This window comes from Sceloporus undulatus, chromosome 10 (assembly GCF_019175285.1).
Source record: "Sceloporus undulatus isolate JIND9_A2432 ecotype Alabama chromosome 10, SceUnd_v1.1, whole genome shotgun sequence".
Lineage (NCBI taxonomy): Eukaryota > Metazoa > Chordata > Lepidosauria > Squamata > Phrynosomatidae > Sceloporus > Sceloporus undulatus.
Genome location: NC_056531.1, coordinates 5,367,197 through 5,394,872, shown reverse-complemented (window position 1 = coordinate 5,394,872; position 27,676 = coordinate 5,367,197). Strand labels below are relative to the sequence as shown.

Sequence of the window (27,676 nt, the reverse complement as noted above, 5' to 3'; positions counted from 1 at the left end):
GATGTCAACAGCACCAATTTTGTGGGCTAAGAAGAGATTTTAATTATAGGTTTTTGAGGGAATGTGTGTGATCGAAGGCATTCCTTTCAGATACAGGTCATTTCAGGCAAAAAAAAAAAAAAGTGAATGAATAATTAAATAAATAAAACCGCCTTTACTACAGAAAGATGTGTTTAAAGATGAATTTAAAAAGTCAACCAAAACCTGAAAGCTCCTTCCACTGCCAGTCAGGTGGAAGAAAAAGATCAACACCATCTTTGGAAGTAGGAAGAAAAACAGATGTAGGAAGGAACGAAGGTCTGCAAGCAACAATCCTGTAAGGCTCTGATAGCAGTGCCCAGAACCAAACCTCTAAGTCTAAGAGGCCTGGCACTAGTAGGGTCACCCAGGCTGTATCCGCACTGCAGAAATAATCTGGTTTGGCACCACTTTAACTGCCACAGATCAATGCAATGGAATTCTGAGAATTCCCAGAATTTCATTGCATTGAGCCATGGCCATTAAAGTGGTGTCAAGTCAGATTATTTTTGCAGTGCTGATGCAGTCCCAGACAGAGCCTGAGAATGTCACATTTTTGGACTATGTGCTGGATGGAGTACTCTGAAACTTGTAGTCCAAAGAGCGACCTTGGTTACTTGATTAATTTATAATCCCACCTTTCTCCCACAATGGTAGGGTTGGACCTGATGGCCCTTGAGGTCTCTTCCAATGCTATGATTCTATTATTCTACGGGCCTTTGGGAAGAATCTGCTACAACCTAAGAAGACCAGACTTTCAGCGGTGACCCAGAGGACCTTCTCATCAGCCGCTCCCAGGCTCTGGAACAACCTGCTGGATGAGATCCGCCATATTACCACCTTGGAAGCCTTTAAAAATGCTATTAAGACAGATCTCTTCCAGCAGGCCTTTCCAGACTAGGTTAGATCCATTAGACTTCCCTCCCCCCTCTATTGATATGATACCAAAATTGATTGATACCATCACCCCCGTCCCCCCCTCCTCTAGAGGAAGACTCCTTTCTTAATACTAATCTGCCCCAAATTTCAATGTATTCCTATTGGACAGTTTTAATTTGTTTGATGTTTAATCTCTTTTAATGGGTTGATCACTGTTTTTATGACTGGGGGGAGGGTTGGGGTTTGGGTTTTTTTTTAATTGTAATTTTTAATTGTTGGATGTTTTATTTATACTGTTGGAATCTGTTTCGATTCCTTTGTGAAAAAGCGGAATAACAATAACAATAATAATTATTATTATATGAGGTCTGGTCTCTCAGTGTATCAAACCCATGCAATTACAGTGCGCCCTTGGCTTACGTGGGGGATCCATTCCGGAACCCCCACGTAAGCCAAAAAACGCGTATGCATTTGGGGCTCATGCATGTGGCAATGCAGCATTGGGCGCGCGCCCCATTCATTCAAATGGGATGCGCCATCCCTTGCTCAAATCCGTGTATGATGCGGGCGCACTGTACTAAGTCCAAAGATACTGGAGACAGTCCTTTGTGGGTTTTTTGGACTCTGTGGCCATGTTCTAGAAGAGTTTATTCCTGATGTTTTGCCAGCATCTGTGGCGGGCATCTTCAGCATCTTTCTCACAGAGCCTGAAAAACCCACAAAAAACTATGGATGCCGGCCATGAAAGCCTTCGACTTCGTACTGGAGATACTTGCAGGGGACCACTGCTCACTCAGCTTCTACTTTGTTTTCCACTGTGTTCTGGAAAATCCAGAAGCCAAGTCTTCCAGCACATTTCATTTTAGGAGAAGAAATAATTAGTCTTCAGATGTTTCTGTTAAATGGGCCACTTAGTCAGACTCACAGGTAGAAGGAAACCCAAGACAACGCTCCAGAAACCTGGCCCTGAAATCCAACCTTGCAAAATTACACATATTGTTGAAATACGTATCATAACAACACACACACAGCCACACTCTGGCAAGGTGCAAAGATCTTCAGAAATGATAGAGACGTTCTCCCATTCTCTCTACCAGCATATCTATAAATAATCTTTAGAGTTTGCAAAGAAATGCTGCTTGAAAAAACTAGCCCAATGGCTGCAGGTGGCAATTGGCTCCAAGCTCCCTATTCTATCCTTTGGGGGCTGGTGCAAATTAGAGGCTGTGGAGATATCAATACTATATTATCTTCTCCATGGAGGCTAGTCATTGTTTGCTAGTCTTTATTCCAGGCCAGCAGAGAGATAAGCCTTTTGTTTCTACTGTATACAAAGGGAAAACAGTCTGATCATATGGAAGACTGAAAATTAAAATTAAACAAACAAACAAAAAAGGTGCAAAGCATTGTCAGCGGCAGCAAATACAACAGGTAATCCTGGGCATGTTTACACAGAAATAAGGCCGACTTCTCCCAGCGCGGCTGCAGAGGCTGCAGTCTTAGCATTAAAGCAGTACTTTCCCAGAGCTTAGGAACGTTTCTGTTGGCATTTGCACACCGAACATTAAATCATTACAGAATGCTGATTTTCTAACATTAAGAAAATGTAACACAAACTAACTTGTCGTTTCATTCATTATTTATTTGGCTCTTCATTTCATCTGTCCAACTAGCAAATTTTTAAAATGGCTTTTAAAAGGACGGAAAGAATGAAAAAAACCGTCAAATTAAAATCATTGCTGGTTTAACGCTCAAACTCAACAAATGATTACTTCACAACTGAAAATTACAGTGAGTTAGAGGTAGCAAATCAAATTGCATTTCACCATTTCCAAGCTCTGTATGTCTAGTCTGCAAAACTCTGCTCACATGTCCCCTTGCAATTTGTACAACTTTGCTTTAAAGAAGCATACACTCTAAACTGTTTCCTATTATAGGGCCTGGACAGACAGGACAAAATAAAGCTGCTTGGGTCACTTTGGAGGTATGCTGGTTAAATGTTACATGTGTCCTAAGAGGCTAGAAACCAAATCAAAGCCATGATCCAGTGCTAAGGACTGGAGTGCAGCTTTGGTGCAGCTTCCGGCCTCTTAGGACGCATGCAGCATTTAAACAGCATACTTCCAAAGTGACCTGAAGCAGCTTTATTTTGGCCTGTCTGTTCCGGCCCATAGATACAATCCCTATTTTTTAGTAAAAGCCCACAATGGGGGTGGATGGTGGATGGATGGCCTGTAGAGCCCTGATGTGGATAGGAGTTTTTGGATCAGAGCTGGAAAGATGCCTCTCCATAACTGTAGCAGCCAGAGTTTCCATCCAAGTCTCTCTAGTATCACTTCTACCTGTCTCTTTGAAACAAGAAACTGTACTCATCTTTTTTCCAAGTATTAACCACAAGATGACATAAATGCAAGAAAAAAAGGGCAAGTCAGTGCTGGTTACAGTACCAGCACTGCATTGGAAAGGTGACAGAGCACTGAGGAAGGAAACCTCTGCCTCTCTGGCCTAATCCGTCCCATGAAGTATCCTGGAGAATCCTCTCCCTTCCACAAGTTACTTCTCTTCAAGTCAGGCATATACAGTGTTGGGAGATTACTCCATGAACCACTGGCCTTCCCAACTGGAAAAATCTTACTATTAGCAACTAAAGATAACAAGACTCATTATATTTTGGCCTCATCTAGAGCACTGTGTTCAGTTCTGGCCACCACATTTTAAACAGGATATAGTCAAGTTGGAACAAATTCAGCGATGGGCATCTAGGATGGTAAGAGGGATGAGGAGAGTTGAAGGAGTTGGGCTCGTTCAGCTTGAAGAGAAGATGGGTGACATGATTTTACGAACGGTTTTGCTACAGGAGAGTAGATTTCAACTGAACATTAGATGGAACGTCTTGACAGCGACAGCACTTTGGAACCAATTCCCTACAGAGATGATGGGGTCTCCTTCTCTGGACATCTTTAAAAAGAGGCTGGACAGCTACTTGCTGGGTATGCTTTCGCTGGAGAGCCTACACTGAGCAAGGGTTGGATTTGATGGCCCATGAGGCCACTTCCAATGCTGTGATTTTTATGATCCGAGGCAACAGATAATCTGCTTCACTTGTGTAGTGCAGATGTGCTTTGGCCACTGGTGGAAATTCTCTTACAATATAGAGGTGAATCATAAGAAAAAGAGGATCAGTTTACAAGCAGATTCATATCCCCTCCCCCAAATCCCATGTCAAGACAAGATCAGAACCACTCGGACTTGTTATGGTCTTTATTCCTGCATGCACGCCCACACATATACACACACTGCAAGCCATTGTCTCTGCGACCCTGGTATTGATTCACACTAATCCAGTAGTAACAACAAACAGCTCATTATCAGGTTTCTAGTAGACCTTAGACTAGGGTGGAGAACCTGTGGCCCTCCAGATGTTTCTAGACTACAACTCTAAAAATTATTTACCATTGTTTATATGGACTCAGGTTGACTGGAGTTGCAGTTCAGCAACTTCAGGGAAAACACTATTGCTCCTACCCACCGACCCACCCACAACAAGCACATGAGACCATATCCAGCCCCCACCCTCCAGAAACATGCACAACCCCAGCCTGTGTCAGATTAGTTTTATGTCTAATCTCTGACCCAAGACAAATCTGAACCGTATATTCTGCTCCAGGGGACAGAATCAGGATCAGAACAACTTTAATAGATTGGAGAGCTGGAACAAAATTAATGAAATTAATTTCAACATAGATACATGGAACATTTAGATACAAAAAATAAAAGGAACAAATATAGGATGGATGACACCTGGCTAGACAACAACCCATGTGAAAAGAATCTAGGGGTCTTAGTAGACCCCAAGCTATACATGAGTCAAGTGTGATGCAGCAGATTAGTGCAATTCTAGGAGGCATCAACAAGAACATAGTGGCCAGATGGAGGAAACTGCCTCTCCCTGAGGCTGAGAGCATGTGCCTTGCCTGAAGTCACTCAGTGGGTTTCATGGCCAAGTGGGGAACCGAAGCCTGGTACTCTGTGGGAAAACACGTGGAAGGGAGGAGAATCTGAGGGAGTTATAGATGTGAAACTTAGCTTGCTAATTCAGAACTGGCAAATGATTTGCTTCTATTTTGATCTTACCAATAAACCCATTCTGGTTTCACCCATGAAGTGTGTTCATTGAGGTAGACAGTGACAGGGAATTACAATCTTTTCCCTATAGCCCCTGTGTAGGGCAAACAGTAAGCACTTTTGACATGCTTCAGGGCCTGATTCTCACTACCTTTTAAACTGGATCACAAATTGGTTTGAACCAGTTCAAATGACCCTGGTTCCCACTTGAACCGATTCACTGAAGCAATTTGGAGAAGGGGGGGGGGGGCACACACTAGACCCATTTAACCCACATCTTTTTGACGCTGATGTTTTCTGCGTCTTTTTTTGGGTAAATCAATTCCGCACAAGTGTGAACCAGATGCGGATCGGAATCGATTTAAATTTGCCCTTCGACCGGCTGGAGAGGGTCCATTTTGAATCGACTCATCCGTGAATATGAACCACAAGTGGGTTATTTTACAGGGGGGAAATGTGATCAGGGCAAATTTAGTGGGAACCGCGCTCCGCTGTCAAATCGATCCGGATCACAAACCAATTTATTTGTAAGTGGCAATGAAGCCAAAGAGAAACAAAAATAACTCCATTCATTACTCAGATATTAATGTCTTTGAGCAAGCTCCCATTTGATGTTGGTGTAAAGTTCCACCAGTGTGCTTACTCTGGATGTTGAGAGCACTACAACTTCTTCTTCATCAACTCTGCATAAACAGCTGGATGGTGACCTGGTGCACATCTGTAGCAAGTCAGTGCCAGGGAAGGGGGCATTGTTATGCTCCAGTACCACTGTGGAGCTGGTAAAGGAGGAACAGAAATAATCTTCCTGGACTCAGGAGGAAGGTGTCGGAAAACAAGAAAACAAGTTGCACAAGGAGGCACCAAATACTTTCTTCGGCAACAACTGAAAAAGTGCTTACACAGGCATAGTCTCAGTTTATGCCACTGTGTAAGCCACTGATAGGATTTCAGCCATGGCCAGGAAAAATAACTTTGGAAGACTTTGATGGGGGTTGGATGGAGGGGAGGGGGTCTGGATAGCTATACTTCTAGTTATCTATATTTCTGACTTCAGTTTCCATTGCTTTGCAAAAAGCATCTAAAGTAAAAAGACTCGAGATTTATTCTCATTGCTGACAGAGCTCCCTGGAAGGGAACCAGGTAGGTTTCATCTCTCTTTTCTGTGATTCTGTACTGTGCTGAAAATAAAATAAAATCCGCACACTAAATTCCTAACCTCCATTACACCACCTGACAAACCCAGGGGACTTGTGCACTTTATATTTATTTTATACTCTCTTTTCATGCGCTAAGAAATAACCAGGCTTTTGGGCGTGCTCAGGAGACCACAGCAGATCTGCTCCTTCCAAATATATAAACAAACACTTTTGGAAGAGGTCATTTCAGAACCTTTTCTTTCTCTCTTGCCCCAGTTTCCCCTTCCTTCTCCCGCCCTCCGCCTGCATCAGTACATTCACATTTCAAGGTTTTTCTTCAACCAATATTTGTTGACCTTGCAATTTGCATTGCAGTTTTGCACAGCCAATTTACATAAAGGCTTTTAAATCAACATATGTATCTATTGCACTTCTCTCCAGATCTTTTTGTTCAGCTCTTTAAAGAGTCCATGGCTACCATCATGGTAGTCTTCCAGCAAGATGATGGAAGGTATCCACATCACAAGTATGGCAACCCTATATGCTCCCCCAATAAGGAGAAAATCTAAATGGTTTGGTATAGTAATTCCTTTGCTTGAAGTGGAGCCAGGAAACCTGTTTGGCAGCCAGGGACTGTCTTGCTTCTCCTGAAATTGTTTGGTGTACACAGCTGCTGGTGTAGTGCTAAATACTGAAGTGAAGGCACTTATCATGACCATACCCATAGTCAAGTCCCCAAGGAGAGTCCCAACATACAGACTGATCCTGTGTTGACATATATCAACAAAGACATTCAAGGACACTTCATTGCCATCAGAAGCAGGTTTTTTTTGTCAAGCTAATGGGCCTTAATAACTTACTGTCAGTTACCAAATGTCCTCCTCTCAGATCCTACTGTGAGCAGCTATGAAGGTCTGAAAAGTTATGGCTCAGAGGCGCAGCCTGGAAAAGTTATTTTGGAGGGCTACAACTTTCAGAAACCTCCAGCCAGTTATCGTCTCAAAGCCAAACCTTTACCAAGGCACAGAACATACATTGTATACAAAAGGTTCTAAGGTAGCAGCGGGCAGGGGGAGAAATGTGTTGCATTCAAACATTTTGGTAAGTTGATCCAAGTCTCGACTCCTGGAACCAAATGTGGCCCAACAAACTATTTGCGATTGACAAGTCATGCATTTATTTGCTGATTTGTCCACTACTACCGTATATACTTGACTATAAGTCAACCTCATATGTAAGTCGAGGGCAAGTTTTGGGGACAAAATTATGGATTTTGGTATGACCCATGGATAAGTCGAGGGTAAAACTTCGCATATAATAAAGGATGTAAAGGATGAAGTAAAGGAAAACAATTCCAAAGAACTTACAAAATTGCAGTAGGCATATCTATCAGTGCATACACTAAAGGCTGGCTGGATGAGAGAGTAGAAGGGGGTCAGTGCTTCTAGGTCTTATTAAATGCTTGTCTTTCACCGTGTGTGTGTGTGTGTGTGTGTGTGTGTGTGTGTGTGTGTGTGTATTAAAGTACAGTACTTACATTGACCCGTGGATAAGTCAACCCAGGATTTTTGGGTCAATTTTTAAACCTAAATTTATAGACTTATACATGAGTATATGCAGTAAATATGTTTGACAGATGGGGGGCATGCATAGGGGAAAAATACACACATGGAAAAAAGTGCACATGCCTTAGTTAATGCTATTGGGCATGGTTCTTCTTAGGTGGGCGAACATACAAACACTTGGTTCTCTCCAACTGCACTCTGAAATGACACAGCCTAGAAACAGCAGCACATGGATTTTCTGCTCTGCTATTTCAGATTTAGAAGTGGCAGTTGAAACAGGAATTAAGAAGGGGGGGGCAGGCAAGGTTGGATCTCCCAAGCCAGTGACCCAAAAGACCAAAGAGGTGCCAAGCAAGCCCTCAGCAAATGTCTTAAGTGGCTTTGTCAGTGTCACATTTAGACAACGCGTACACTCTGAGAGCAAAGTTCATCAAATTGACTGGGAATGCACGAATGCCTGTAATTTTAGCCATGTAAATGGCACTGTGTTTATACTATTCAAGCTCAAGAAATTAATATTCCTTGCAAAAGAGAGAGAGAGAGAGAATAAACAGGGAAAGGAAAGAAGTTGCCATCCTCAGGTCAATTCACTCGCAAGGGTTGGAAAGGAGGGGGACTGGGGGGGACCTGAGGCTGTGTATTGACCCAAAATAGAATGAGCACACACACAGAGAGAAAGAGCCTTTCAACTTACTAACTCGAACAGACATTCGAAGCGTAAGAGCAAAATTATCTGAAGCCAAACACATCCTCCATCGGCTTTTACCACGTCTTTACCATTCAAGAAAGGATGTTTTTTTAAACCAAAAAATTAAAAGCTGTGAACTTTGGAGTGTGTTATTCGCGTGTTCCCTTTTCAAAGGAACCTTATGTGTAGTGGAGGCAGGGGAGACAATTCTGACATAGTGCAACGACTGGAAGCTTAAGGAATATCCCCAGCAGGGAGGGTCAGGGTCTTTCTTACAGACCCACAGCCTTATTGGTTTTATGTGAGCTGCAGTTCAGAGCAGAAGAGCCCTGGTAGATCAGATCGATGGTCTATCTTGGATGGGGAACGTGTGGCTCTCTAGATGTTGCTGGTGTTGATTAGGGCTTATGGATGTTGTAATCCAACACATGGAGGACCACATACTCTTTCACCACAGATCTGTCTTGTCAAAGATCCCGTTTCCTCAGCATTTAACCAGACACCAATGAGACGCATACAAAGAGGTCATGAAGTCCTATTACTGCAAGGCTGGGCCTCTGCTGGGCCTCTCTTGGTCCCTTACAACATCCTTCAGCCTAATCTTGTCATACTCAAAGATAACCATAGAATCATAGAGTTAGAAGAGACTGCAAGGGCCATCCAGTCCAACCCCCTGCCATGCAGGAACTCTCAATCATAACATCCCCGACAGATGGCCATCAAGCCTCTGTTTAAAGACCTCTAAGGAAGGAGACTCCACCACACACCGAGGGAGTGTGTTCCACTATTGAACAGCTCTTACTCTCAAGGAAGTTCCTCCTAACATTGAGGTGGAATCTCTTTTCCTGCAGTTTGCATCCATTGTTCCATGTTCTAGTTTCTGGAGCAGCAGAAAACAAGCTCACTCCCTCCTCAGTATGACGTCCCTTCAAGTATTTAAACAGGGCTATCCTATCACCTCTTCACTGTCTCTTCTCCAGGCTAAACATCCACAGCTCCCTAAGGCGTTCCTCACGGTTTCAAGACCCTTCACCATTTTAGTCACCCTCCTTTGGACACGCTCCAGTTTCTCAATGTCCTTTTTGAATTGTGGCACCCAGAAATAGACACAGTTTTTAACCAGGTTTTAACCATACTGCATTTGCAGGGACATCTGATGGGTCTATCAACTGGGTGGTAAATTCACTCTGGATTAGGTTTATTGGGCCTACAAATAGGTCCAATAGTGTTGGGCTGATTTTTGAGATAGGGCTTCCTCATCTGCAGCTCTCTACAGCCGTTCCTTGACCTTTACTCCCTCTGCTATGTTATTCCCTTTAGTAGTGAAATTTGCATTATTAAGTCCTTGGCAACATCCCTCTCTTGTCACCTTGCAAACTTCCACATACAGAGGTGGTTCAATGCAAAGACTCACTTCTCACATGTTTATCATGCACCATGCTATAATTTAAAGTCATGCAACCATGGGGTGGGCATGTCAACCATGAGACAAACTCCAATATCTATCTCGTGGTAATGCCTTTATTAGGCCAACAAAATGGCACAAAAACCTTTGGAGCAGCTTTTGAAACCAGAGGTTTCTTCATCAGGCACAGATGTCACTTAAAAAGGAAAGGAAAAAGGGGGGTATCTTGTAGGAACAGGATTTATGCCATTTTCAACTAAGACTTAATTTTCTGTGGGATCACTTCCTCCAACCAAACGTAAAACGACCCAAGAGTAAAACTATTCACGTGATTTCTCTGAACCAGTATCTAAATTCCTCTCCAGCCTTGACTAAACCAGACTTTTTACAAGGAACTCCCTTTGCTCTTTCTACAAAGAGGCTTGTGAGCTTTGCTCTGGACAGAGTTAAACTGTAAATTTCTAAATTGCATTCTCTGTGGCCCCTCGGTGAGCCCATGGTCCCCAAATGTAATGGAGGATGTTGTTCTGTCACTAAAGACGAAGTAAGGTTTCACTGCCAGTTAGTTAGCTTCTAAATGAGAGAAGGAACGGAGAGACACAGCATCATTTTTTCCCCTTCGCAGACAGCAAAATGCCTCAGGTAGCCCATTAATGCTTTTGCCTCCAAAGGCCAAGCAAACCCACTTAGTTAATTTGTTTAACTTAGCTTTGCTTTCTTTCATCCCTGCTAGAATCTTTACTATTTTCCCTATTTTATCAGGAGAGCTGATGCACCTCTGCAGACATTTCCACTGTCAATGCCACCACTGGTTCTGATAGAACAAAATGATTTATACCACTTGCTCTGGATCACCCACTTTCTGCTCTCCCCTTTCTCCAGTTCCCCTCTTGAAGAAGATGGCATTTACTGTATAATACATAATAAGTATATACAGTACAGACTTATACATAAGTCTAGAAATTTAAGGACCCAAACAGACAGGCCAGAATGAAGCTGCTTCGGGTCACTTTGGAGGTATGCTGTTTAAATGCTGCATGTGTCCTAAGAGGCTGGAAGCCGCACCAAAGCCACGCTCCAGTCCTAAGGACCAGAGTATGGCTTTGTTGCAGCTTCTGGCCTCTTAAGATGCATGTGTCATTTAAACAGCATACCTCCAAAGTGACCCAAAGCAGCTTTATTTTGGACTGTCTGTTCAGGCCTTTAGTTAAAAAGGTGACCCAAAAATCCTGGATTGACTTATCCTTGGGTCAGTGTAAGTACTGTACTTTAACTCTTATAAAAAAAAGAACCATCCCCTTCATGTAGTAGAGTGGTGAAAGGCAAGAGCATAGTCCATCCTAAAAGAAGTACAGTGCACTTGCGTTATATGCGGCTTTGAGCACACGAGCTCAAGCCACGGGGAGTGCACGGGGTGCAAGGGGTGGCGTGTCCCACTCACATGACAGATCCCCTGTGTAAGGCAAGGGTCCACTGTAGTAGCCTTTAGGATGAGCACAGTTATGTCTGCTGGAATTGTCTAAGTTCTTTGACATAATTTTCCTTTACTTCATCCTTTACATTCTTTGTTACATGCCCTTAAATTTTACCTTCAACTTATCCATGGGGCATATCAAAATCCATAACTTTGTGAAGTCAAAGGCTTTCATGGCTGGCATCCATAGTTTTTTGAGGGCTTTTTTGGGCTATGTGGCCATGCTCTAGAAGAGTTTATTCCTGCTTTTTCGCCAGCATCTGAGGCTGGCATCTTCATAGAATGCATTCTCTGACGATGCCAGCCACAGATGCTGGCAAAATGTCAGGAATAAACTCTTCTAGAACATGGCCACAAAGCCCCCAAAACCCTCAAAAACTATCCATAACTTTGCCCCGAAATCCTGCCCTCAACTTATACATGAAGCTGGCTTACAGTTGAATATATATGGTAGCTCTTTTGAATGCATTCAGCCTGTATCTAGGCTGTGGCATTTCTGTCTGGATGCTGGAACGCATACAACAGAATGCTCTCCTTCATGCAACATCAAAAGTCTCACAAGGAGGAAACTAGAATATCTGTGTGAAACCCATTAGGCTAGCTTTCACTCCACCAGTCTAGCTTACCATATGTAGGTTTTGTTCTTTTACTACAGCAGAACTGGAGCATAAGTGGAAATTTCGGTGTAATCGTAGACCAGTCAGTAGTGAGGACTAAAAGTTACCTTGTGACCAAAGGCAGGTTTTGATTAACATGTACTGAAACCCTACACTAGGTATAACACACTCCCTCAGAGAGAGGTGGTCTCCTTCTTTGGAGGTCTTTAAACAGAGGCTGGATGACCATCTGTCAGGATGCTTTGATTGAGAGTTCCTGCATGGCAGAATGGGGTTTGACTGGATGGCCCTTGGGGTCTCTTCCAACTCTATGATTCGATAACTGTGTATTCCTGCATGGCAGAGGGTTGGACTGGATGGTCCTAGAGGTCTCTTTCAGCTCGATGAATCTATGAAATAATTGCCCATGTTTCCCGTAGACCCCAGCCTCTTTCTTTCTGATCTTACTTCGTAATTTCCCTTGTGTCGATATTTAGATTGGACACTCCTTGGAACAGCAACCCTTGAACTTGATCAAGCCCTATAGCAATAATCATCCCTCTCCCCCGTCTCCTGCTTCCTCTCTGCCCTTTTTGCAGAGGAATAAAAAAAGGAGGAAAGGGAAAACTCCAATTAATTCCATCCACTCTATCTCCCCCTCTTCAATGAGCTAGCCTCCTAAACTTCAGGACTCTCATCTGGGGAGAGAGAGAGAAGAGGTAGCCAGAGGCCTGCAAAGACCATTCCAAAAGCCAAGTCTTTTATTAGTAAGCTCCTTACGTCATTCCCAAGAACACAGCCGATGCCAACAGGATAAGACAAGAAATAAATTTGTTTACGGGTCAAGACGAATACAGTGGCAACGAAACCAACGACAGCAATGCAGAAGCCTACATCTCTCCAACACACAGACACACATTAGCACCTTGAACCTTAAAAGCCACAGCCAGACAGTCCTTTTAAAGAAGACAGTCAGTCTAAACTGAGCTCCAGCTGCTCAAACATCATCACATTTTCAAAAGAAAGAAAGTAGTCAGCCACTTGGGAAGGAAGAGATGGAGGAGACCTGCTGTAGAATATATGCATATACATACACATATACATGCAAGAACCTTCTCTGCCTCCTTGCTTCAAGATTTAAATGTAGAGGAGATGAAAGAGACTTCCGTAAAAGTGCCCAACATTTGTTTTGCTTAACCATTCTGTGTTGCTGTAATTGTGGGCATTTGTGTGATACTTTTGGGAAACAGTTTAAATATTTTCTTTTGCACTTGCTCAAAGCATGGGGGAAAGAGAGAGGTTTCTTACTTACATATAATGATACACACAAGTCTAGTTTTTCCTTATAAAACGAGGAGAAATTGCTCAGTTCTACAGCTTTCCCTTCTTCATCGCTATTCGGCACTGGATGCATGCTTCCCAAGCAGTGGCCTTACTCTGATAGAGACAAACATGAGGAAAGCATTTGGGGTTTCTCCAGATTGGGAGAGCTGATGTTCAGAAATGCTAGCCATCTTCCGAAAGCTGGTGGAAATGTTATTTCAAATTTGCTTCAGAAGGCAAGGAAAGGAGCCTTGCTATTTCTAACTTGTTAGCTATTCCTTCTGGACATGTAACACTCAACCCAGAGGGGAGCTTTCACGGGTTTAATGTACAGTACAGCCTAATAGATCTATATGGTATTTACCTAGCGGTTCATTATATTTATTACTAGTTCCTTTTCTATCCCAATTTTCTTTCCATGAGCTCACATTGTCCCACGTGGCCCTTCTCCCTCTATATATAATATCACAACAACCCTCTGAGGTGGGTCAGGCTGAGGATGTGCGACTCTCCCGTGGTGATCCGATGAGTTTTGCAGTTCAGCAAGGACTAGCACCCAACACCTCAAGTTCGAGGCCAACACTCTAACCACTATTCTACACTGTCTCCATGCATACTAAACAACAACAACATGGATTCAGAAACTAGCTGAAGTGCATCTACTCTGAGCCCATGAGTCTTTGATTCCTTAACTTATATGGCAGAGATGAGGAATGGTGCTCCAGATGTTGAACTCCAACTCCCATCATCCCTCATCACTGGCAGGGGCTAATGAGAGCTCAACCACACTATTGTATGTGAAGTCCTCTGAGTCTATACTCCTTTCTCTTGCTGGCTCTGCCACATGCATTTAGGTCAAAGTCTGCTGCACCTGGGAACAAACTCCAATGAAGTATCCCCCAGAGAGTAGAACAGAGCATAAGGTGGCAAAGGGGAGACAACCAGCTCTCCATAACATAACTGTTTCAAAAAGTTGGAGACCATCAGCTGCCAGCTAACCAAGACTCTAGAATGTGGCGCTATGGGAAGGAGCTCTCTAAGGGACCTCGGTCTGTGTTTGTGCTGTGCCTTCAAATCTCCTGTTGACTTGTCCCAAGGTTTTCTTAGCCAAGCAATACTTGGAGATGGTTTTGCCAGCTCCTTCCTCTGAAATATAGCCCACAGCAATCAATAGTTATTGGAGTCTCCCATCCAAGTACTAACCCAGGCTGGCCCTGCTTAGCTTCCCAAAACCAGATGGGATTTGGTGCCAGCAAAGGACCCACAATACAAATCCACCCGGGCCTGAACCTGACTGAACACAGTGACACAGTTCCTTCTTCTCATGCAGGTCTCGTGAAGACCTCTAAGGAGTTGATGTGGGGATAGTTTTCCCTCTCCTCTGCTGCATCACAAAGCACAGCTGGTGAGGGTAGGACATCAAGTGGCTTAGCCTTGGGGAAACGTGTGCTGGATGGTTTCCCCCAGTACTTAGAACTGGAGAAGTGAGCAAGTTGAACTCAAGTGAGAAGAATGACTGCAAAGTGCTCCTTGGTAGGGAAAGCCACGGGGCATGTATGGAGGGGGGGGAAGGAGGCCCCTTGACAAATACAACTTGGTTGTTCTACTTGGAGCATGGGGAAGCCCTTGACTCTGGAGTCACCCTCCTCCCCTTAAAACACCTGCTCTCTCTGCTTACCCAGCAACCTGGTCAATAACCCTCACAAAACACACCAAATCAATCAGGCCCCCTCAGAAACACAGTTGCACCCCCTGCCTGTCTCTTTGTGCCCACATTTACAGTAGTAGGCTTAGGGGTCAGAGGATCCAGAGCACCCCATCTCCTCCAGTTGGCAAACTCTTCCTGAGATGTTGCCTGGGATGTTGGTGCCTCCTTGTCCTCCTCAACCTGAAGAAGAGGACTTTGACAGAAGGGGCGAGTGGGATGACAAGTTGCAAACCTTGCCCCCCCCCGGGGGGGGGGGGTGGGGTGGACTGTGTGCATATTGTGTGTGATGGGAGAGGTCTTCCCAACTACCCAACACTGGGACAGGACATCTTCTACCTCCCCTCCTCCTGCAGTTCCCTAGTGGAGACTCCTTCTTTGGAGGTCTTTAAACAGAGGCTAGATGGCCATCTGTGGGGGATGCTTTGATTGTGAGTTCGTGCATGGCAGTCTGGGGTTGGACTGGATGGCCCTTGAGGTCTCTTCCAACTCTAGGATTCTAAGGTTGCCATCTGCTGTCTCTCGCAGCTGTATCTTCAACCCCCGCCCCCCCCCCCGGGCCCCTTTTTCTCCCCCCCCCCCCCCAAAACCCAAAACCATCCCCAATCTAACTTTCCCACTGAAAGGGGGTGAATAAATAAATAAATAACCCTTCGGTTAGTATATAAATATAATAAATATAAATAAAATCCTATTTAGTAAGCACAAAACAGCTGTGTGTCGGTTGGTTGCCTTGGGGAAGCTGGCAATTCTTTTACTCCAGGAGATCCTCCTCAAGTTGCAGAGATGGCAACACTGTTGCCTCCAAGAGACCCTCCCCAATTTACGGAGATGGCAAGTCTGTTGTCTCCAAGAGACCCTTCTCAAGTTGCAGAGATGGCAACTTTGTTGCCTCCAAGAGACCCCCCTCAAGGTACAGAGATGGCAACTCTGTTGCCTCCAAGAGACCCTCCTCAAGTTGCAGAGATGGCAACTCTGTTGCCTCCAAGAGACCCGCCTCAAGTTACAGAGATGGCAACTCTGTTGCCTCCGAGACCCTCCTTGAGTTACAGAGATGCCTGGCCCACAAGTGAAGGAAGTCAAGAGACAAAATGGCAATGGACACTCACCTCTGCACAGCAGAGCTCCCCAAAGCAAGATGAAGGCCAAGGGGCCAGTTGGCTGAGGACCCATAGTGAAAGTGGGTTGGGTTGAGTTGAGGTCTCTCTAAGGTCCAGGCTCTTTCTCTTCAAGAATCACCAGGGGTTCTTCTGGACTGGTTGGCATCTCCAAGCAAGTGCTTCCAGGTCCCTTCTTGGCTCATAACCTTTGGGGCATATGTCCAAGTTCTTCCCAGGTGGAGATGGAAGGAGACCAGAAATAAAAAAAGGTCCCCTCCAGGTCTCCAGCTTAAGCACTCCTTCATTCAAGAGATGCTGAAGCAAAAGCAAAGCAAAGAGGGGAGAGGAAAAAGAAAAGTGGCACTAGGAATGGAAAGGGGAGTTTGCAAAATTTCTGGTGCCTTTGCAAACTTTCTCTTTCTCACTCTCTCTCTTACCCCCCCCCCTTTTATTTATCTATCATTATTATTATGTTGCCTCCTCTCCTTTCCCTGCCACAGCTTCAAAGTTGGAGGCTCCCAAAAGATGAAAGACAGGATCAAGGAAGGAAAAGGTTACTATGTAGCAAAACAAAACAAAACAAAAATTCCTGTCTGCGCTGATCGTGGTCTCCCTCTTCCTCTCTTTTTCTGGCTTGTTTTGGATGCAGTTCCAGAGGCAGTTCAAAACAAACAGCCCAACGACGATCCTTGTTTGTTTGTTGATTCATTCATTCATGCATTCATTCATCCCACTCTCTCACTCTCTCTCCGTCCAGCTGCCTGCCCCCTTGCTTGGATTCCCTGCAAAAGGCAATGGCAGCAAAGAAAGCCTCCAGGCAGCTAAGAGCCACTGGAAGGAAAAAGGCAGACTTTGCAGGAGACAAATCTCCATCAGACGCAGGAACAGACTCTGGAGGGGGGGGGGGGGGGGGGGGGAGAAGAGGGAGGAAGGAGGCGTTAACCTTGGACATCCCTCCAATCAGAGTACAAGGAGTTCCTCTCCCCCCCCCCACATTCCCTCCCCCTACGGATCTGGAATGGATAAGGCAGATTGCTCCAGAGGCTGCATCCACACTGCTGGGATCATCTACTTTGAATCATAGAATCGTAGAGTTGGAAGAGATCACAAGGGCCAGCCAGTCCAACCCCCTACCATGCAGGAATTCTCAATCAAAGCATCCCCTGCAAATGACCATCCAGCCTCTGTTTAACGATTTCCAAAGGAGGAGACTCCAACCACTCTCTGAGGGAGTGTTTTCCACTGTCGAACAGCCCTTACTGCCAAGACGTTCCTCTTAATGTTTCCCACAATAGAATCATAGAGTTGGAAGAGACCCTCAAAGGCCATCCAGTCCAACCCCCTGCCATTCAGGAACTCTCAATCAAAGCATACCTGACAGATGACTATCCAGTCTCTGATTAAAGACCTCCAAGGAAGGAGACTTTACCACTCTCCAAGAGAGTGTGCTCCACTGTTGAACAGCCCTTACTATCCGGAAGTTCCTCCTAATGTTTACGTGGAATAGCAATAGCAAGTACATGTTGAGCTGGAATCTCTTTTCCTGCAGCTTGCTTTCATTGTTCCATATCCTGTTCCCTGGAGCAGCAGAAAACAAGCTTTCTCCCTCCTCAAGATGACATCCCTTCAAATATTTAGACAGGGCTGACACCACTTTGACAGCCCAGGCTCAATCTGGAGTGTCCTCCAGGTCCAGAGCTCCCCTCTGCATTCCCTCCAAGAGCCCACCATCAAAATGCACTCCCTGCAGATGGCCATCTCAAAACCTCCAAAGGAGGACACTCCATCACACTCCCAATAATGTCAGGGGCATTGCCACCCCATAAGAGGTCCACCCCCCATGACACTTTCTTTCAGACTGCAAATGCCTAAGACTGCAGTCACCTGAACCTTCGCTTGAGCATTTAGAAATATAAAGTCGAAGGCTTTCATGGCCGGCACCCATAGTTTTTTTAATGGGTTTTTCAGACTATGGGGCCATGTTCTAGTAGAATTTGTTCCTGATGTCTTGCCAGCATCTGTGGTTGGCATCTTTAGAGAATGTTGGCATGAAAGAGGGTTGGGTACATATATATATATATGCGCGTGCTACACACCCCCCCCCCTTTCCATCAACGACAGAACAATACACAGATTAACATGGAGATCACTCCTACCTACCCAGATCACACAGCGTGTCCTGCCACTTGCACCCATTGTTCTGGGTCCTGTTCTCTTGAGCTGCAGAAAACAAGCTTGCTCCCTCCCTCAAAGGGCAGCTATGAAAGAACTAGACAAGATCCTGAAGTGGTAGTATTCAAAGGTATAGCCATGTCAGTCTGTAGAATCAGTATGTACAGACATCTTGTTGCACCTCTGAGACACAACTGCAAGAAAGAAATTGGCAGCATGAGTTTTCTTAGACTTCAGTCTACTTCCCCAGATGCATTTGAGGAAGTAGATTCAAGTCTAGGAAAGCTCAGGCTGCCAATTTCTTTCTTGCAGTTAGTCTCAAAGGTGCTACAAGATCTCTCTACTTACTATCAGGAAGTTCTTCCTAAGGTTGAGATGGGATCTCTTTTCCTGCAGCTCGCATCCATTGTTCTGTGTTCTAGTCTCTGGAGCAGCAAAAAACAAGCCCCCTGAAAGAGAAGGCTCAATGTCTCACAAAACTACAGCTCCCAGAATACCCTATCATTGAGCCAGGGCAGTTAGAGCAGTCTCAAACTGGATTATTTCTGCAGTGTGTTTTGGACCTAAATTTTGGTATGCTTTCTAAAGGTTCTTCTAATTATACTGCCGAATTAACAGCAAATGCCCTTACCTTATATACTAACTTTCTTTTTTTTTACTCCTCTTATGCTTTTTTCTTCCTGGAGCATCTTACTAAGTACTTCAATTAACTTGCCGCCTGAAAGGGAAAAATTGTAAGAAGATTTAAAAATGATTAGGAACACGTTATGACTTATCTAAATGAAATGGGGGGAGCCTGCCACTATTGGATTTACAGACTTAAGATGTTTAAGATATTTAGTCTATATATTTTTGATATGTCTATAGAAGTATATGATAGAATTGATATACAGTATAGGGCCTGAACGGACAGGCCAAAATAATGCTTCTTTGGGTCACTTTGGAGGTATGTTATTTAAATGATGAATGTGTCCTAAGAGTCCAGAAGCTGTGCCAAAGGCACACTCCATTTCTAAGGACTGGAGTGCAGCTTTGGTGCAGCTTCTGGCCTCTTAAGATGCATGTGTCATTTAAACAGCATACCTCCAAAGGGACCCGAAGCAGCTTTATTTTGGCCTGTCTGTTCAAGCCCTCAGAAAGATGTTGCAGCACCTTTGAGATTAACCGGAAGAAAGAAGTTGGCAGCATGAGGTTTTGTAGACTATAGTCTACTTCTTCAGATGCAGTTTGCATTTGAGGAAGTAGACTATAATCTATAAAAGCTCATGCTGCCAACTTCTTTCTTCCGGTTAATCTCAAAGGTGCTACAAGATCTCACTGCAGACTAATACAGCTAAAGCTGAATGATAGAACTAAGTTTATGTATATGATAAGGGACAGTACAACTGGATAAATGAATCACCAAGGACTGCTAGGATAGAAGCCAATGTAAGAGGGAGAAGTTGTGAATGGAAGAAAGAATGTATGTGTCAAATGATCATTTTCAATGTTATTTTATATGTTTATATTTTTATGTTTAATCTGGTTAATTTGTCAGGGATGCTTTTGATTTTTAATTCCTGCATGGCAGAATGGGGTTGGACTGGATGGCCCTTGGGGTCTCTTCCAACTCTAGAATTCTGTGAGAAAGAAAAAATGCTAGATACTGCTTGAAGTAATTGATGGGCATTTCATCTTTTAGGGCTTACCGGCATTCCGATTTGTATGATTTTATTATGTAGCAAGAGGAGAGACAGACAGAAGCTAGTAGCTCTTGTTTTTCTCTAGTTGTTATCAGGCACACAATAACACACACGCAAACACACACATATCCTATTTAGATTTTTTGAAAGTTCACGATTCCCATTCAAATGCTCAGGTGACTGTTTGATATTTCTGTCCCATCCCTTTTTGCGAACATGCAGCACATAGGAGACTCATATCGAAAGCAGCAAAGACAAACACACTAATAATAATAATAATAATAATAATAATAATAATAATAATAATAATTCTAAATATACATTGGACTGACTATGTGACAAATGTTGCTGTCCTCGAGCAAGCAGGGATCACCAGCATTGAGACCTTGCTATTGAGGACGCAGCTGCGCTGGGCAGGACACGTTTCTAGGATGAAGGACCATCGCCTCCCCAAAATAGTATTCTACAGTGAACTTGCCACGGGTCAGCATAAGAGGGGCACCCCAAAGAAGAGATACAAGGACTCTCTGAAACAACATCTCAGGCTTGGCCAGATAGATCACCAACAATGGTCCTCCCTGGCCTCGCATCGGGAGGCATGGAGACGCACTATCCATGATGCTGCAGCCTTCTTCGAAAGCTCACGCCGAACGAGCCTCAAAGAGAAACAACAACACAGAAAGAACCGCAACCTGGAAACATCACCCAAGGAGACTTTCTGCTGTGCTTTCTGCAACCGGACCTGTTTATCCCGAATTGGCCTTTTTAGTCACCAACGCGCTTGTACAAAGCGCGGGATGAGTCCTTCCTGAATCTTCGTTCGCGAAGCAAAGCCAGAGAGAGAATAATAATAATAAATCTCCCTGCCACACACCCCTGTCTTTCTCCCCCTGTGTGTTTCTCTCTCTCTCTGTTTTTCATGTGGACCTTCAAATATTGCTGGATACAGCCTCCAACATTCATCACCATTGGTTAGGCTGGCTAAGGTCTATGGGAGTTCCAGTGCAACACTATCTGAAGAGCCACAGGATTTCCAGCTCTGTTACAGCCAGCCTCACACAAGGAAACACTGGCCTGGGACAGACCGCCCGAAAAGGGCAGCCTGCTGGCGGCCTTCTTTCCTCCGGAGGGAAGCCGCAGCCACCAAACCGCGCGGTTTCCCTGCGGAGGAAGCAGGTTCTTTTTAAGCCGCAGGGGTGGAGTAACAAGTGCGCCACTGCTGCATTTGCTATGTAAGCACCGCGTGGCAACGTACACAGGGTGCCGTCATTGTTATGCTGCCCATACATTCTAGGGTTAGGGACCGTGCAGTTGCCGTGCAGTCCCTAACCCTAGAATCGGCGCTGGTATGCCGCTTTCTGGCGGTATGTACTGCGCTTTCTGGCGGTATGTACTGCGCCACTGTTAACATTTCTGCAGACCAGATGAGCACAAATAACACTGGAAACAAAAAAAGTTCAACTGGTTGCTGGTAATGGGGCAGTAGAAATAAAAGAGGTGAATTTACCTTCCCTGGTTCCAAATGCAGCCTGCCATTGTGGAAAAGGCTCCATCCTATAAATTTCACTGCCTCCTCAGGGTTTGGGGTCCGGTTTTCTCCTAGTTTTGCATACTCCTTACAAACATAGAGTTAGAGGTGGCTTTGATCAGTTATACACTCATGTACCTAGAATTACGGAACTGGAAGAGACAAGGGACAGCAAGTCCAACTCCCTGTCCTGCATACCTCTATTGAGGGCAGCACAGTAGGGGAATATACAAGGAATAGTGCGGAGTCCAGTCCAAAGGTCACACAATACCAGCGAGTCAGTCACAGCAAAGGGCAGAGGCAACCATCCAACCTCTGTTGAAAAACCTCCAAAGAATGAGACTGCACCACTTTCTGAGGGAGCATCTTCCATGGTCAAATAGCTCTTACTGTCAGTAAGTTCTACCGAATGTTGAGGTCAAATTTCTTTTCCTGTAGTTGGAATCCACTACTCCATGTCCTAGTTTCTGCAGCTGCAGAAAACAAACTTGCTTACTTTGATGTGGGAAAACCAGAAATAGTGTAGCAGCTGACATCTGTCCACCACCTCCTTCCAAACCTTCTATCTATAGCATACATATTAGGGATGTGAGGTTCCAAATTGGGGAGTGTTCCTAGATCAATGTTGTTGGACTGCAGTCCCCAGCATTCCTTACCCTTGGCTATGATGCTGGGCATTCTGATTTGCAACAACATATTGTTGTGAGCAGTTAAGACATACAAAAGGTCTGCTTCTTGTGGAGAGGGAAAGACCTCCCATTGGTATGTTGCAAGTTCCTTTCCAAACAACATCTGGAGGACCATTCTTTGCCCAACCCTGTCATACAATCTCCTGCGGCTTCTCTTCCTCAATCCCTCCATATCCCTGTTGTCCAGTCCACTCCATGTCTTGCTGTTAGTATTTTGTATGCAGGACTATTCAGTCATGTGAGGAAACTCAGTGAGAAGACAAGTTGTCTTATGCTGAACTGAGCCTATATTGCTTACACTGATATGTATCGATTCTCCAGGATTTTAGATATGGACCTTTCTCAACTCTACCTGGAGATGCCTGGAATAGTACCTGGGGCCTTCTGTATGCAAATTCTGAACTCTCCCAGTGATTTAGACATCACAACTGATAAGAATACAACAAGCTGCCTTATATCAAGGGAGACCATTGATCCATCCAGTGATGTCTAAAGGGTACCATGCCAGTGGGCAGGGAATCCAATCCAGATTTCAGCAGAATCATTAAAGGAACTATCTGAACTGCGGAATACCCATGAATACCTTGAATAGCATTTTTAAAGTGGCACCTAGGGCTCCCATGGTACTGGGACAGCGATTCTGTTTTGGGTTTTAATCTGGATTTGCTATTCAAGTTGCTTAACTCTGGCCCCATAAAACAGGCCACAATAAAGTTGCTTCGAGTCACTTTGGAGGTATGCTATTTAAATGATCCATGCATCCTAAGAGTCTGGAAGCTGTGCCAGAGCTGCGCTCCAGTCCTTAGGACTGGATTGTGGCTTTGGCATGGCTTCCAGATTCTGAGGACGCATGCATCATTTAAACAGCATACCTCCAAAGTGACCAGAAGCAGCTTGATTTTGGCCTGTCTGTATGGAGCTATAGTGCCCAAAGCTGGATTAGTACCTTGAATTATTCCTTTAAAGTCGGGACTGAAACCTACAGCAGACTCACTGCTTCATTCATGTGGGAGTCACTGGCTCCATATGTGTCAGGATCATCTCCAGAAGGCTGAGCAATTTGTGGCCCTCTAGATTTGCCAAACTGCAGTTTACCACTCATTGACCTAGTTAGCAATGAGAAGAGTTACATTCCAATGTCTGAAGAGCCACAAACTGCCCATCTTTGGACAGTTCTCCAGGGTTTCAGAGAGGCGTCTTTCCATCCCCAACTTGTAGCTCTGGGGACTGAACCTGGAACCTTCACTATGCAAAGCAAGTATCTTGTCATGATGCTACAGCCTTTCTGGCTGGTACTATAATACCTCCGTTATGTAGTCCTAGTGTGTAGCAGTTTGTGGCACCAACCTAGGTTAAATCGGTGTAGTATAAACATGAATATTTGTACCAGTGTTCTATATGCAGCAGCTGCAACTTTGCTGACAACATGTAATGAGGTGTTTAAGATAAACATCTTTCAGTCCTTCCTGGAAACACTTTGCTCAACTGGTGAGCCACATCAAAACACAGAGCAAATGAACTTTGACCAAAATATTTTTTTTTCTATAAGAAAAAGGGGGGATCATATGATGAATGAAGCAGAGTGGTCATCTTTACTTATACATTCTACCAAAGAACAAAATCAGAACTTGATGTATCTTATCAATGCACATGGCACCTCTTGCTGATTCTGTTGTATTTCCAAAAGGTAAGGATAATCAGAATGGGTGGAGGCCCAAAGCTTGTTGTCTGCCAAGAATATTTAATGGAAAATGCACTTATCCCATGTATGGCTCATCTTTCAGATTCAAAGGGAACACAGCATGATAAAAACAATCAGCCCTTACCATTTGTGTAAGTTTCAGATTGGACTCCTGATCCAGGCAGCCCCAGATCTGCCCCTGTCTCAGCCTCCTCCATGTCTTCAGAGTCTGAGTCCTCTGACTCTGCCTCTAAGTCAGGCCTAGGGCAGTCCATGACAAACATGCCTAATGGTGAAGAGTTGCAGGTTGACATTACTAACAGTGGCCTGTAAATTCATTAAATCAATGAATCAGTACCTAATGGTCAGTTGATCATTCAGAAGTTGATTCAATGAGTCTCCTGTAGTTGAGCCTACTAATAGTATTTAGGCTAGTCAGGCATTAGGGGGTGCGGGGTGTGTAGCCTGCACCAGGTGACACCCTAGAAGAGGGGTGTCACCTGGTTGGGCCCTTCCCCAGTGCTGTCACATCGACAAAACAACCCCAGAGGAGGCCAAGCGTGCTTCCCCCATGCCATCCCTTCCTTCTCCTCATGAGGAGAATGGTGAGGTGGCCCCTAGGGAGGCTGAATGCGCCTCCTGGAAGCCCTGTCCTCCAGAGCCCCCATACCAGAGTATTGTCTTTCCACATACTGCAGATGGAAAGACTGACGTTAAGAGAGAATGGCTTTATGAAAGCCACATCATGTAGTAGATGTGAAGTCAAAACAGAGAGATTTTTTACTTCTTAGCTCAGATTCATAGCCACTAGGCTACAGGAACTCTCTTTAACCATAAGAAAGTAAGAATGTGTGGTAACAAATTTTAGAGAGACGATATGGTGTACTGGTTAGTACATATGCCTTCTCTGTTCCTGGTGGTTCCCTTTGCAGATGAAAGCCCAGGGTGATCAGGGTTATAGATCATGCAGAGAATCATGTAATGCAGCTGTCCACTTTCCCAACACATGGAGGACCACAAAAGTGGAGCATATTGACATTACAGGGGCAATTCTAGTATGCTCATCCTGGTCTCCACAAACAAATTGAGACAAGACAGAGGTGTTCTTGGTTAGCTGAAAGGCAGATCAGGGAATAGGGATTCAGCCTGTGTTGGATGGGGTTAAGTTCCCCTGAAGACGCAGGTTCACAGCTTGGGTTTGTTCCTGAATTAAGTTCTGATCCTGGAAGCCTGGGTTTCAGTGGTGGGAGTGCATTTGCACAGTTAAAACTTGCACACCAGCTGGTTCCAATCCTTGAGACTTCAGATATGGCCATGGTGAAACAGGTTTTAGTTACATCCCAGTTGGATTACTTTAATGCACTCTATGTGGGGCTGCCTTTGAAGAGTGCTTGGAAATTTCAGCTGGTCCAAAGAGCTGCAAACAGCTTACGAATGGGTGCTGGCTACAAAGAGCACACAACTCCCTTGTTGCAATAGCTCCACTGGCTGACAGACACAGTCCCAAGAGCTGGTTATGAGCTTTAAAGCCCCACACGACTCAGGTCCAGGTTGTTTAAAGGACTGTATTCTTTTATACAAATCAGACTGTGTTCTGAGATCTGCTGGAGATGCCCTTGTCTCTCTTTCACCACCTTCACACCTACAACTGATGGGAAACACAGGAGAGGGCCTTTTTAGTGGCTACCCTCAAGATATTGAATGCCCTTCCCAGAGAAATCAGACTGGAACCCTCCCTAGTTTCCTTTTGCAGAAAAGCAAAGACTTTCCTATTCTGTCAAAGTTCTGATAAGTGATGACATAAGGCCTATCTTGCACAATGTGCTGGATATTGCTAATTCTCGTTCTGGTGTGTGTGTTTTAATGATATATGTTTTTACTTGGTTTTAATTTTTTCACATTATTTCATTGTGGTTTAACGTTTGTATTTTGTGGGCTTTTAACAATGTTTTGTAATTGTTGTATGCCATTTTGAGTCCCAGTCTTGGGGAAAAGTGGGATATAAATGATGATGATGAGGAGGAGGATGATTTGGGGAGTGGGTCCTCCTGACTCAGCATGGGCTACACTACCACCACTGTCCCCCAAAAGAAGAAATGTTTGGGCCATATTTGATCACTTTTTTCACTGTGAAGTCAAAGGCTTTCATGGCCGGCATCCATAGTTTGTTGTGGGGTTTTTGGGCTATGTGGTCGTGTTTATTCCTGATGTTTCGCCAGCATCTGTGGCTGGCATCTTCAGAGAATACTGGCACGGAAGAGAGTGAGTGTGTGTGTGTGTGTGTATTGTATGACCCTGCATCACTCGTCCCTCTTCCATGCCAGCATTCTCTGGAGATGCCAGCCACAGATGCTGGTGAAACATCAGGAATAAACTCTTCTAGAACATGCCCACAGAGCCCGAAAAACCCACCCAAAAAAAAAACCTTTTCCACTGTTTTTGGAATGTTTCAAAGTGTAAGGGAAAATAATATTTTGAGGTGAAATTGTACCCCTAGACCTTTTTTTTTATTTTGGCTGGAATAGTGTAGATTTTGGCTGAAAGAAATATTCCCAGGTACTTAAGGATGTCAGGATGGTGAGGCAACGACTATACAGGTCACGGGCTGAATATAGCCCATGCACTGTGTGAGTCTCACATCTGTCTAAAAGATATAATGAAACATAAAACGCTGGTTACTACTTGACGCTTTCCAATGTTACAGTACTCTTTGGTGTGTGTATTCAATGTTTGTTCAATGATCAGCTTTGACTGCACAGTAGAGGGCCCTGTGGTACAACAAGAGATCGGGCTAATAGTTTCATAATCCTCTAAGTACTTGCTGCCAGTCACCCATGTCCGGACTGAACAGGAGCAAGCCCTTGCTCTGCTTTTGGCAGTGTGACCGTAGAGATGCTACACACTAGAAATGGTCAGTATGGTTTTTCTTAGAAGTAAAGCCACGTAGGACAGGGTGTGGCGGGCCTTCTCCCTCTCTGATGGGCATGGTCCACACTCCCCTAGTGATGCCACTGCTTGCTGCAGATAATATAAACAAACTTTGCAGGCCTGGCTCTTGCCTTTTGGCTGCCTTCTCTCAGATTCCATCAGCCAGACCACCTGTTATGGGTTTACTAGCGGGCAAATAAAATTCGTATTGCCATGATGATAGAAATGCATATGTTCTATGCTGTGCTAGGCCAGTAACACAGAGACATTCCAATACACATAGCTTTCTGCATTATATCTTATACTCCATATGTTATATTCTGTAGGTTATACTCTATGGCCTGTTACAGACAGCCAAAATAAAGCTGCTTCGAGTCACAGTGGAGGTATGGTGTTTCAATGATGCATGCGTCTTAAGAGTCCAGAAGCCACACCAAAGCCACGCTCCAGTCCTTAGGGCTGGAGTCTGGCTTTGGTGCGACTTCTGGACTCTTAGGACGCATGCATCATTCAAACATCATATCTCTACTGTGACTCGAAGCAGCTTTATTTTGGCAGTCTGTAACAGGCCTATATGTATGTTTCTAGGCCTCAAAGTTGGTGATCAAAATTAACCTGGCCTATAACACTGGATTTATATGTCCCATATCAATAGAAGTATAGTGTCTAGATCAAGGGAAGTAACAGTGCCACTGTATTCTGCTCTGGTCAGGCCCCACCTGGAACATTGTGTCCAGTTCTGGGCACCACAATTTAAAAAGGACATTGAGAAACTGAAGCATGTCCAAAGGAAGGCAACTAAAATGGTGAAGGGTCTGGAAACCATGCCCTATGAGGAACGACTTAGGGAGCTGGGTATGTTTAGCCTGGAGAAGAGAAGGTTAAGAGGTGATATGTTAGCCCTGTTTAAATACTTGAAGGGATGTCATATTGAGGAGGGAGCAAGCTTGTTTTCTGCTGCTCCAGAGACTAGGACCCTTCA

General features: G+C 44.4%; 1 protein-coding gene across 1 annotated transcript in view; it reads right to left on the bottom strand.

Moving 5' to 3' along the window:
• TMEM132C (transmembrane protein 132C) overlaps positions 1–16,879 on the bottom strand; it is a 276,017-nt gene extending 259,138 nt beyond the window's left edge. Inside the window, exon 1 of the mRNA XM_042441367.1 lies at positions 16,024–16,879. Coding sequence (XP_042297301.1) covers positions 16,024–16,087 — 64 coding nt within the window. The 5' untranslated portion in view covers positions 16,088–16,879. The remainder of the gene's footprint in view (positions 1–16,023) is intronic.
• Between the last annotated feature and the right edge of the window lie 10,797 nt (positions 16,880–27,676).